The following is an 11,835-nucleotide window of genomic DNA, read 5'->3' on the forward strand; positions in this document are numbered from 1 at the left end:
GAGGGGTCTACCTGCCTGCTAACAGAAAGTCACCCACAGCTGGTTTCCAGGTATAAACCTTCCCATGAACAGGCTCTCTCCTCAACTCACTCTACATATCTGATGTGTCTAAAGCCAGCCTGCATTTTGCTTGCAAAATGACACCACTTAGCAGACATTCCTTGGAGACACAAAAAACACACACACACACTTCCCTCCCAAATCCCCACACATTAAAGGAGAAAGGGAATAAACCTCCAAACCTCAAAATGCACCACCCCCCTAGCCAAACAAAAGGGTACCTGAGGAATGGCAAAATTAGCACAGATATGTACATACACTAATCCAGCAATAATCACACGGTGAAACTCCAAACCCCTGGTCAGACAGGAATGTCCAGAGCATAAGCCTGGTTCTGAGATAAAACTGGGGAACCCCGTGAGCTCGGCCGCGTGCTCGCCGTGCTCTGTGGGAGCACACAGCACAGGGATGGTGCAGCCAAGGAGTGAGCAGTGTAAACAAACAGGCACTCCTGACCTGGCAGTTTGACAGTGACATGACTTCCTGAAACCGAGTTGGCACAGTTGCTATCCAAACTGCACAGTGGTATCAGGAAAGGGATCCAGGAGTTTCCAAGCCAGAGAGAAGGGCCTTGTAGTCACACAAAGGGTGCTTTGCAATGGCTTTAGTATCACCTCTGCTGACAAGAGACACTAGGGGTACCATGTTAACATGACCTGGACACCCTGGTAACGTCCTGCATGACGTTTTCTGAATCCAAGTACTTTAACTCCCAGTGACTTGCAATGAAACTTAGTCTACAACAGGTAGAAGACACTTCTGAGAGTGGGGTGTTGGCTCCTGTTTTAGGCAGCTTAGAAGAGTCTCTCTCAAGGGTCTCAGCTACTGCTTGGCAGGCAAGAGCAGCCCTTGTCCTGTAAGGGACCCCGCCTGCACACGATAGCTGGGCAGCTTGTCCCATCACTCTCTTAGAATGAGGGTTTCCCCAAAGCTTAAGCATTTAAATATCTGAATGAAATCAGGGCAGCGTAGTAGTTTGAGGTGGAAAAAATAGAACACTGGGGAAGAAGACAAAAACTTGTGTAATGTAATTTGTAGGATGAGGCAACATATGTTTCTGGGGATGCAAAGATCCCCTAGTGCTTCCCAGTCACCAGACAGAAACGCTTAGGTGGCTGCTGTGATGGAGCTTGGGAAAGGCAGTTCCTGAGCCTGGAGCAATTTCCTTTGTGATGTGTGGCCAAATGAGTCATTGTGCTCAGTTCAGAGCAGACCTCTACCAGTTATGTGTGTGCTTCGGTTAGACACAGGGCCAGATCCTGCTGCCAGATCCTACAGAACCACATTCCTGTGTCTTGTGAAGGAAATAACAACAAATGAACAGAAAACAATAATCACACTTGGCTTGTCATCCTCCTCTGGTGGAGAGGCAGAAGCCCTAGCTGATGCTTTCCAGGCTCTCAGCTCCTCTGTCATTTGCAGGCATTTGGATATCTCCCGAGACCATCTGTCCAGTTACTACAAATTCAAGCTGACCCGGCGGGTTCTGAACCTGTTTGTGGAAAACCTGGTGAACCTCACTTCACTTGATATCTCAGGGCACACCATGCTGGAGAACTGCACTATCCCAAGCATGGAGGAGAAGATGGGCCAGACAAGGTAAGGAAACAGCAATCACTGAGGTCTGCTTGGATGGGTAGATGAGTCCAAGATGTATGAAGAACAGCTCCCTCTTCTAACTTTCCAAAGTCTGTAGGTCTGATTAATACTAAAAAGCAGGACAGAGTTGTTGCTAGTTTCTGCTGACACTAAAAGGAATCAGCTGCAATTCTTGTATATGACACACATAAGGACTTCTAAGAGTAATAAAGAATTCATCCCATCTGCCTCCCATCGATACCTGCAGAAGTATTTCAGTTCTTTTCCACATATATTCTTCCAGGGATCTCTTGCAGTGGGTTCTATTTCTTCTGAAAGGATTCCAGAGCCCTCTCTGCATTTTCTACACAAAACATTCTCACCCCCTCTAAAATCCAGGTTCTTCTGAGACAGCGTTTCTACACCAAGTCAGCACATCAATATTCGTAGGAGGGCTGAGTGGTTTAGGAAGTCAGAACCTAAAGGTGTATTTTCAGATTTGCCCTGGATGCTGGGCAGATCACCTTTGAAAATCCTGGTGCACCTCCATAGGGTCTGGTTTTCCAGATCAGCTGAGAACTCTGCCTTTCTATTCTCCAAACACCTCCTGAACAAAAGTGAACAACTGGGACAGTACTGGCTCCTTTCTACCAGAACTGGTGCAAAAATACTGACTCTTGGTCAATAAAGAATGCAGCAACACAACGAGAGCTCTTTCATGATTACAGAAGCAAACCAGTGTGTCTATCAGATGATACACAGTCCAGTTTGCAGATATTTTTGATCAGTGAAATCCACAGCCCTTTCCTAAGAGGAAATGTTCATCCCAGCTAGTGGATTTCCAGGACAAATTTTACCTGGGAGAGCTGCATTCTGTCCCCATGAATTCCACACGTTTAGCCCTTCACTCAGGATTACCTGGGATGAGTGTCTAGTGTTATAAGACAAGCTGGTTGGTGCACAACTGATGTACAGCTATTATCAATCTAGTTACAAAGCAGCATAGTCAGAGTGAGTGGAGAGCTGAGAGCTGTCTCTGTGGCAGGAAACACCTGAAGAAACACGGTACCAACACGAGTTGTCTCTGTTTTTATTTCTGCCCTCAGCATTGAGCCAGCAAAGAGCAGCATTGCTCCCTTCCGGGGCCTCAAACGACCGCTGCAGTTCTTGGGCCTTTTTGAAACGTCTCTCTGCCGCCTGACACACATCCCAGCCTACAAGGTAACCAGGACGTTGGCAGTAGGGACCTGGCAGAAGCTGAAAGAATGTGAAAGTTACTGGCTGCCAGGAGGATGGAGTTCTTAGGGTCTTGAGTGGGACAACTGAGCTCTGACCTTTCAATAGCTATTTGATAATGCAGGAAAACTGCCAGAAGGCAAGAACTGTGCCCTGCATGGTTTTCGCAAGGGTTAAAAAACATCCCTCTTAGAGAAGGAGAAATCATCCTGCCTGAAGGACCAGGATGTCTGTGACTATAAGAGAAGAATTTAAGACAGTAGGAGTCTTACTTGAACAGCATCCTCCTGCCCCAGAGGTGCCATTTGTTCTCTGGGCCAAGAAGCAACTCCTCCTCTTTGCTCTCATCCTGGGCCTAATCTTACTAGCAGGGCAGGGGGAAGTTGTACCCTTCAGCCTCTCAGAGTTCCCTTCTCATGTTGGTTTCCCTCATCATCCTTTCCTTCCTGACTCTCTTTGTTCCTCCACACCAGGTGAGTGGAGACAAGAATGAAGAGCAAGTCCTGAATGCTATTGAGGCTTACACGGAACACCGGCCAGAAATCACCTCCCGGGCCATCAACCTCCTTTTTGACATTGCCCGCATCGAACGCTGCAGCCAGCTGCTGAGAGCCCTTCAGGTAAGCCTCACACTAGCATTTATCTCACCCTGACAAGGGAAATATTACAGTCTCAGTCTTTTCTTCACCCTGGGATGCTGTTTCAGGCCATTCTGGAGAAAGCCAGTAGTGCAGTGGCACCGGGTACCTTCATTTCATAAGCCCGTTCCTGCAAGCCTGGGCCATGCACTCCTTGCAGGCTTGTAACAGTCATTCCACGACTCAACAGCGAGTCTGTGGCACTGAAGCTTCATGTTGCTTCTCTACAGCTGGTGATCACAGCCCTCAAGTGCCACAAGGACGACAAAAACATCCAGGTGACGGGCAGTGCAGCACTGTTCTACTTGACCAACTCCGAGTACCGCATGGAGCAGAGCGTGAAGCTGCGGCGCCAGGTCATCCAGGTGGTGCTGAATGGCATGGAGTCCTACCAGGAGGTCACAGTAAGAGCAGCCCAGTCTCCTTTGGCTTCCATAGTCCTCCTTCCCTGGATTGAGTCTTTAGCTTGGTGTTAGCATTTGTGTCTTGTAAGCCTCGAGGATGTGAGCCCAGGCAGACACCAGAGAAGCTACTGCCCAGATTTGCTCCTTGCCTTCACTCGGCGATGGGGATTACATGCTCCTTAGCCATGGGCTGTTCTCCAGAACAAGGGGAAGAAAGTGATGATAACAAGGCTCCTGCTTATCTGACAGTAGCGGTCAAAGGGTGCCTATGACATGCAACATTATCTCAGTACTGGAAGCTAGCTGATGTTATCATGCCACTGGGTTACAGAATGGTGACTGCCGGGTAGAGAGCTTACTGCCAGCGAGGAACTGGCTTGGAGAGTGGTGGGTGTAGGGAGATTGTGTGGCCTTGTGAGACTAGAGTGACAGGGAGAGAGAAGAGGGCACCTACAGAGCACAATGCTAGATAGGAGGGTAGGAGAAATTATAGTGGTCATAGTCAAGCAAGAAGATGGTTTCAATACCAAGCAGCAAGAAAACACGACATGATGGGGTCCACGTTTTCACAGTCACTTGGCCCAGCATTTGCTTCCTTTTGACCCAGGTACAGCGAAACTGCTGCCTGACACTGTGTAACTTCAGCATTCCTGAGGAGCTGGAGTTCCAGTACCGCCGAGTCAACGAGCTGCTGCTGAACATCCTCAACCAGAGCCGGCAGGATGAGTCTATCCAGCGCATTGCTGTGCACCTCTGCAATGCTCTGGTCTGCCAGGTGGACAACGATCACAAAGAAGCCGTGGGCAAGATGGGGTTTGTCATGGTTGGTATGGTCCCAAGGTGTCTACTTATCCTTAGTCCAGGCTAGTCCAGTTCCCTTGCAGCAGTCCAACAATTGCATCCAGCCAGTGATCCAACCTCACAGTGTCACAAGAGAGAACTAGTATCCTAGCTGTGCAGACCTTTCCTGGAACCTCCCCCTCCATGTGACATCTTCTACTTGCTTACTAGCACTGGAAAACAGTCTCAGAGACAGGCTGGCTGTGAGAGCAAGAATGCAGGAAACCTCATCCCTTACCTCCTCACCACATCATATCATTTCTAGAGCTCCTTCTGCATCCCCCTGAGTTTGCATCACCTTCCCAACTCCTGTCAACCCACATCCCTCACCTTTTCAAGGAACTGCAGAGTCCACTGCTTTGGTTCTGTTATACCACAGGCCAGGCTTTGTCATACAAATCAGAACTGACTTGACTGCAAACTCAACAGCTTGGGGACTCTGTGACAATGTTCAGCTCTGTGAATACCTGCAACATTGAAAGTAGCCTGGTCCCACTGGTTTAGAGAAAGAGATACCAAGTAGGTTCTCTACAAAGGCTCAGAACTACATATGCCTATAAATTTGCTGTAGCCAGTCTCACAGTACTATAGCAGTTACTTTTAGCTCTGTGATTCTTGGAACTGTTTCTCACTCTTGCCCTTCCTCTACCCACAGACAATGCTAAAGTTGATTCAGAAGAAGTTGGCTGATAAAACGGTGAGTTTCCCTCAAAAACACAGACTTAGAGTATCTTCTCTTCAGTCTGACTTAGGCATGGAGACCCATCCAGAGTTCCAGCTCAGCTTCTCTAACACATCTCAGCTGATTCTGCAGAATTACCTGTCCCACGGCAGGGGGAATGTGACAGGGAGGCAAAACCAAAAACCCACTTTCTTACAAGTTGAAAGTGAATAACAAAAGTTTTCTTACCTCTGGAGCCATTTAGGGTGATGCCAGAGAAGAAACAAGCGGGTGGTTTGCACTGGGTTCCCACATGAGCAAAGCTCTATTTCTGTCCCTTTTTCTTTGGCTCTGTAGTGTGATCAGGTGATGGAGTTCTCCTGGAGTGCCCTCTGGAACATCACTGATGAGACCCCTGATAACTGTGAGATGTTCCTTAACTACAGTGGCATGAAACTGTTCTTGGAGTGCTTGAAAGTAAGTGTGTCTGGTTTCCTCTGGAGGAATGCTCACATTAGCAGTGGAGGTGCAGGTGCCAGGGGGGGATCCCTGGCTACACTAATCTATAAGCAGTACTTTCTGTGTTGCACAAACAGGAAAAAGAAAAAGCTTACATCATTTCTTATTTCTCACATCCATCCATCCACCCAACCAGTAAAAAAACAGAGAAACTTATACTCAACACATCTTCCTCTTTCCTCATCTTGTACACAGTCCTTGTTAAGTAGAGCAGCAGAGAATGGTGGGCCCTGGCCTTGATTCTCTCATTTCATGTGTGTCTTTAACTAGAGATCCCATTTGGTATCTGCTAAAGAGCCATTTCTGACTACCCAAGAATACTTAGCCTTTCTGGATGTGCTGTGCAGTCTCTCTCCAGGAGTGCTCATTCTCAGCATCACCATAGCCCTACTTTTGTATAACCCTGTTCTTTGCTTGCTCAGGAGTTCCCAGAGAAGCAGGAGCTGCATCGCAACATGCTGGGCCTCCTGGGCAATGTAGCAGAGGTGAAGGAGCTCCGCCCACAGCTCATGACCTCCCAGTTCATCAGTGTGTTCAGGTGAGCTCCTGGTGGGCAGGGGGGACGCTGGAGCTCTGCTCCTGGGTCACCTGGAGACTTTCAAACCTTGAGTGCATCAGCACCTCTAACTGATCTCTTCTCTTTCGGCAGCAACCTGCTGGAGAGCAAAGCAGATGGGATTGAGGTATCCTATAATGCCTGTGGTGTGCTCTCCCATATCATGTTTGATGGTCCAGAGGCTTGGGGTATATGTGAGCCCCACCGAGAGGAAGTTGTAAAGAGGATGTGGGCAGCCATCCAGAGCTGGGATATCAACTCCAGGAGAAATATCAATTACAGGTGAGGAATGGAAGAGTTTGGAGCCCTCCCCTAGGAGCCAGAATCGTCACAGGAGCAAGCACCAGCAGAGAGAAGGGAAGATGTATAGCTCTGTTTAGAGTGAAGGAGAAACATCTTCAGGGACATATTCCTTAGTGAGGTTTTTACATCTTCCTTTGAAACACATTATACAGGCTGCTGAAATCAGACACCCTGCCTGGCAGTTCCTATGGGAGGAGCGTGGGAGCCCAGCAGAATTTCTTCATGCATGTTTCTCGTGAGATTGCATAGTTCAGGAAAGCCATGATCTGACTGCCTGGGCCTGCTGTCCTTTGCACCTCCTCAAGTCTGTTTACTTCTGAAAATCAGACAGATTGCTGTAGCTGTCACTCTCCTCTGGGGCATATTTAGACACAGTTCCCAGAAATCCCTTCAAGGGTTAATAGAACTGGTGGAATCCTCCAAAGCCCTTCCTGTAAGAGGGTATGGGATACTGTGTATTCCCATAGTGCCTGGCAGGGACCCAGAGGGAATGGCATTCCAATGCCTCAGCTACAGTGTAGACACGTTATTGTTGTCAGAAGAAACACAGCAACCACTGCAGCTTTGGCAGAGGATAATTCTGCTTCGTCACCTCTACACCAGGATCAGTGCTGCTGGGTTTGGCTGTCGTGAGGAAATGACTGGCAGAGGATGGGAATCAATTCTTGGACTCAGTTGTATTTGTTGTAGCTATTTATTTAGGCAGGGTGTTCAGGGCTGTAACCCTGCCAGGACTGCCACGTGACACAGACTTAGTCTTTGATGCCAGAATCTTTGACATGCCAATGGATTTACTGCTATGGTATCTATGAGCACAAGGTTTGTATTGCTTTGAGTGGCAGAGGTGCTGAAAGAAGCAGTACTTGTTTTTTTAACTTCTGCAATATTTCTGTGCAGGTCATTTGAACCAATCCTTCGACTTCTTCCACAAGGGATCTCCCCTGTCAGCCAGCACTGGGCAACCTGGGCACTGTATAACCTGGTCTCCGTCTACCGTAAGTTGCCTTTTTGAAGTCACATCCACTGCACTGTAGAAGCTGAGGGTGTGAATCTGAGCTTGTTAGCTGAAAAAGTCTTCTCAGCTTAGCAATGTAGGTGGAGAGAACCTTCTCTGAATGATGCAGGAGTGCCCAGGCAGCACAGCCAAACAACAAACAATGAGACTTGGTGTGTAGGAAATTCCTTCAATGTTTTGATCCTTCTGGCCATGCTGGTACACTCTCAGGCTGGCTCTATAAAAAAGAAAAGCTTTGTGGCTTCTCCTTCCCCTCCTGCCACCCTTTCTACCACTCCTGTGGCAGTTTACAAGGACCTGTTTTATTCTTTTCTCTGCAGCTGACAAGTACTGCCCACTGCTGATCAAAGAAGGTGGGATTCCCCTTCTGAAGGACATGATTAAAATGGCCTCAGCACGGCAAGAGACCAAGGAAATGGCCCGGTAGGAAAACAATGCACTATCATCAAACATTCAATTTAGCTATAGTTCAGATTTTATTCTGCATCAATTAAGATGTAGATCAAAGATGTAAGACCAGAGAAAGTCCTGTACTAATGTTTATGAGGGGTAAGAATTAAACACAGGAGGAGGAGCGCAGGAAAAAGAAGATGAAGACAGAAGACTAGAGAGGTGTTTATAGGTGGGCAACACACAGAGATCATTCCAGGTTGATGGATTCCAGACAAACTGTTTATAGAAGTGCCTTGTTGGAGAGGGGAGCCACATGGCTAATTGCATCCCTTACACTGATAGTCTCCAGTCATCTCTATTCTCCATACTTGTGCGGGCTCCCTGTCCCCAGAACCGTACTGGCCTGTCAGTACTATTGCTGACTGCACAGTTAAAATGAGAGGATTTTTCAAAAGGCAGAGAGAGTCCATCACCTTTGTGAGCTTCCCCAACTTACTTTATGAGACTGTGCTTTGGAGACATCCTTTCAGAGTTTTAAAAGCCAGCTGTGGTTTCTAGCCATTGGCAAACTGAGAGCTGGGATTTCACACCTGCAGGACAAATATAAAAGAGAGGTGGAGTACACTGGTTTTGACACAAATATCAGTTGATGCATATATCAAAGGAGACACCTCTTGCAAATAGACATTTACATAGAGATCAAGCTGTTGGACAGCTCCTATGTTACTGTCCCACAGCTGTCGTGCAGTAAGCTTTAAACTAAACCCTCTCTCCTTGTCCTTGTTTTATCCATAGGAAAGTTATAGAGCACTGCAGTAACTTTAAGGAGGAGAACATGGACACTTCCAGATAGAGGCAATCATCTCACGCCTCTTGCCAGCACTGTATCCAGCTTCTCTCTAACTCACTGTATATAGGGAGGACTCTTTCTTACCAACTCGCCTGTTGGAAGGAAACATTGTGTGTGTGTGTGTGTGTGTGTGTGAGACCCTCAGTAGATGAAGGTGAACAGGGGAGGGGGGAGGGACTTTTTGCACAACAAAATGCTTTCCTTAAATTAGTGGACTTTTTTGTTATGAAGTTTCAGGTTGAAGTTCTGTGTGTATGACTTCTGTATAAAAAGAAAACAAAAAACAAAGACAACTACATTATGTATCTTTTAACCTTTTTGTTTTAGACCACACAGAGAGCCTGAGATGATCATGAGCTTGAAGACCTAGTTGTGTGATTGCTAGTGTGACATTATTTCCCACCTTTTAGAAAATTCCCTTTTGCTGTATTGCATGAGGTCCTGTAATGTCTACAAAAACAGCACTCCTGAATCAGTATTGGCTGCTCAAAGGGGTTAGAGGCAGTGATGAGTTATTTATTTGGTTAGAGAGGTTGGGGGACACAATACCCAAGAGTCAGACCAAAAGGACCGACCTTTTAGTGATATCTGTAAATAGAGGAAATTGGGAAGAAAGCTGTTTCAAGTCAATTCACTCCCTTAAGGTGTTTTTTGTAGAAGACTCACACTAATGGAAGCATTGCTAACTGTATGTGGGTCATTCATAAGTAAGACATTCCCATCAAAGTCGAGAGGTCTGGTTTGTCCCCTTTGGTGGTACAGTAGGATCTGCCAGCCCACCCAGCCTGGTAAGGTCAGGGATGACCAGTAAATCCAGTTACACAGCCTTGGCAACACAGAGCTTTTCTCTCTAAGGGAACCTAAGGAACGAGGTTTGTTCACAAAGGGCTACACATCTTCATTCCAGTCCTTCTCCACCTTTTTACTTGTGTTCTTTTTTATGAGGAAGGGCTACAAATGCCAGGGAGTGTTTCCACTCTGCATAATAAGCTCTACCAGGCTCTAGTCCAGAGCAGCTTGTACCACTTGTGCAAGTCCCAGTGATGGGCTGGAGCTGTCCTGCTCTTTTTCAGACTGCATCAGTGCAAGCTCTGCTCTGTGGCAAAGCAATCTCCCTTTACATGAAGCTCACTGCAGCACAGACACTGTAATTGGAGGTGCTCAACTCCTCTCCTGAGACTGGGGAGTTTCCAGGTACCCTCTAAAGGGCGATTCTTGAAATAACACCTCTTGTTCCACTCCAACAGCTTCCCTCTCTTCTGGGAAGCAGAAGGTCCTATTCTTACCCAACTCCCACTAGCACTTACTGGTGCCCACATGAACAGTGTTACTCTGATTTATGATTTAAGTGAGAGGAGAGTCCCACTGGGGTGTTCTTCACCTGTAGGACTCTACACCCTATAAAGGCTGAAGAAGCCAAAGGCCAAGGTTCACCTCACAGGCAGGTGCTCAACAACACACAGTGCACTCCATGCTTTGAGCCCTCTGCTTGCCACAGTTCCTTCACAATTCACAAATCTTCCCTTAGGAGGGATTTGGAAAAGATTTTACGTCTGGTAGCAGTAAAAGGAGGCCATGGCCATGTGAGCTGGGACATTTCAGGCCTCTGCCTCTGAGCACAGCAACCCTTGCTGCTCTCTTCCCTTTTGTATGTTGCTCTCAGATTTGACTCGCTGCTATGAGGTTCTTCTAATGCTCAGAGTTGATGTTGTCATTGCTGAGCACGTTATAGACAGATCCTAGACACACAAACTGACACTTTAAATGACAGAACACAGCTGCCCTGCAGAGGTTTACTTCTTCTGCCAATATGGTGTTACTCAATGTCTTTATTTTTTCCTTTTTAACAATACGTCATTTGTTTCGATATTGTGAGATCTGTACTTTTTTTCTTTAAGTATTTTTCAAACGTATATATATTTTTGTGTCACTTTTGAATTGTTTTCATACAGTTTGCAAAACTTGACAAATTATACTTTTTGCAGTCATTTGATTGAAATGTACTTTTCTCTGTCGTATTCCTGTTCCCCAAGAATTTGTGTCCCTATGAGCTTTGAGACAGGGAAGGTTATTTCAAAATCTCTTTTCTCTATAACTTTTCCTAATCTTCCTTCTAGATGCAAAGCTAAGAGAGGCTGCAAATACTGCCAAGCAGCCTCAAAGTGTTAGGGGAGTCACGTTTTGCTCGTTTAATTCTTGTTCTAGTGCTGCTGTCCTTTGGAAGCTGTTTCACATGACAGTGCCACCCACTAGGCTCTCTTCCTTTCTAATGCCCATATAGTGAAAGCTCCTACCACTAAAATCTTGAATCACATGGCAAAGAGCACTTAAGATTCTGACTATGTTGGCAAGGTGGGAGTGGAACAGAAAGGAGTCAGAAACCCACATCCCCAGGCGGCAGCTGCCACGCTGGGGAGCCAGCTGGAGCTCAGCAGCTCCCCCCTCAGCTGGAGCAGACCTCAGCCCTGCGGTGTGATCAGAGCCACACAACCAGGCTTTACGCTGAGATCTTGGCACAACTTCAAGGTCAATGGACAACCAATGGCTTGGTTCCATCTGCCTCGAGACCCCCAAGCTTTGGGTTTTTCAAACTAGTGCCCCTAGAAGTTTAGCTGTTACTGAAGTCTTGGCTCCTACAAGCTGGACCATGGTATCCCAAACTGCCAAGATCCAAGCTGCATCAAGCCTTTGTTTCACACTGTAAAGATAAACTCTACCCTTGCTGCTCACCTACCCTCAATCAAGCTGTACCAGAGCCTGAACCAGAGCCAGCATAAAATGA

The 11,835-nt window shown here is 46.9% G+C and overlaps 1 protein-coding gene across 1 annotated transcript in view; it reads left to right on the forward strand.

The window, feature by feature from the left end:
• The window catches only part of ZER1 (zyg-11 related, cell cycle regulator), an 11,842-nt gene extending 2,268 nt beyond the window's left edge, over positions 1–9,574 (forward strand). The window contains exons 4-15 of the mRNA XM_008947451.1: positions 1,483–1,659; positions 2,745–2,859; positions 3,348–3,494; positions 3,743–3,916; positions 4,524–4,739; positions 5,412–5,453; positions 5,775–5,894; positions 6,359–6,474; positions 6,586–6,774; positions 7,693–7,790; positions 8,131–8,233; positions 8,999–9,574. Coding sequence (XP_008945699.1) covers positions 1,483–1,659; positions 2,745–2,859; positions 3,348–3,494; positions 3,743–3,916; positions 4,524–4,739; positions 5,412–5,453; positions 5,775–5,894; positions 6,359–6,474; positions 6,586–6,774; positions 7,693–7,790; positions 8,131–8,233; positions 8,999–9,056 — 1,555 coding nt within the window. The 3' untranslated portion in view covers positions 9,057–9,574. The remainder of the gene's footprint in view (positions 1–1,482; positions 1,660–2,744; positions 2,860–3,347; positions 3,495–3,742; positions 3,917–4,523; positions 4,740–5,411; positions 5,454–5,774; positions 5,895–6,358; positions 6,475–6,585; positions 6,775–7,692; positions 7,791–8,130; positions 8,234–8,998) is intronic.
• Positions 9,575–11,835: the final 2,261 nt, after the last annotated feature.

This window comes from Merops nubicus, unplaced genomic scaffold (assembly GCF_000691845.1).
Source record: "Merops nubicus isolate BGI_N331 unplaced genomic scaffold, ASM69184v1 scaffold40449, whole genome shotgun sequence".
Lineage (NCBI taxonomy): Eukaryota > Metazoa > Chordata > Aves > Coraciiformes > Meropidae > Merops > Merops nubicus.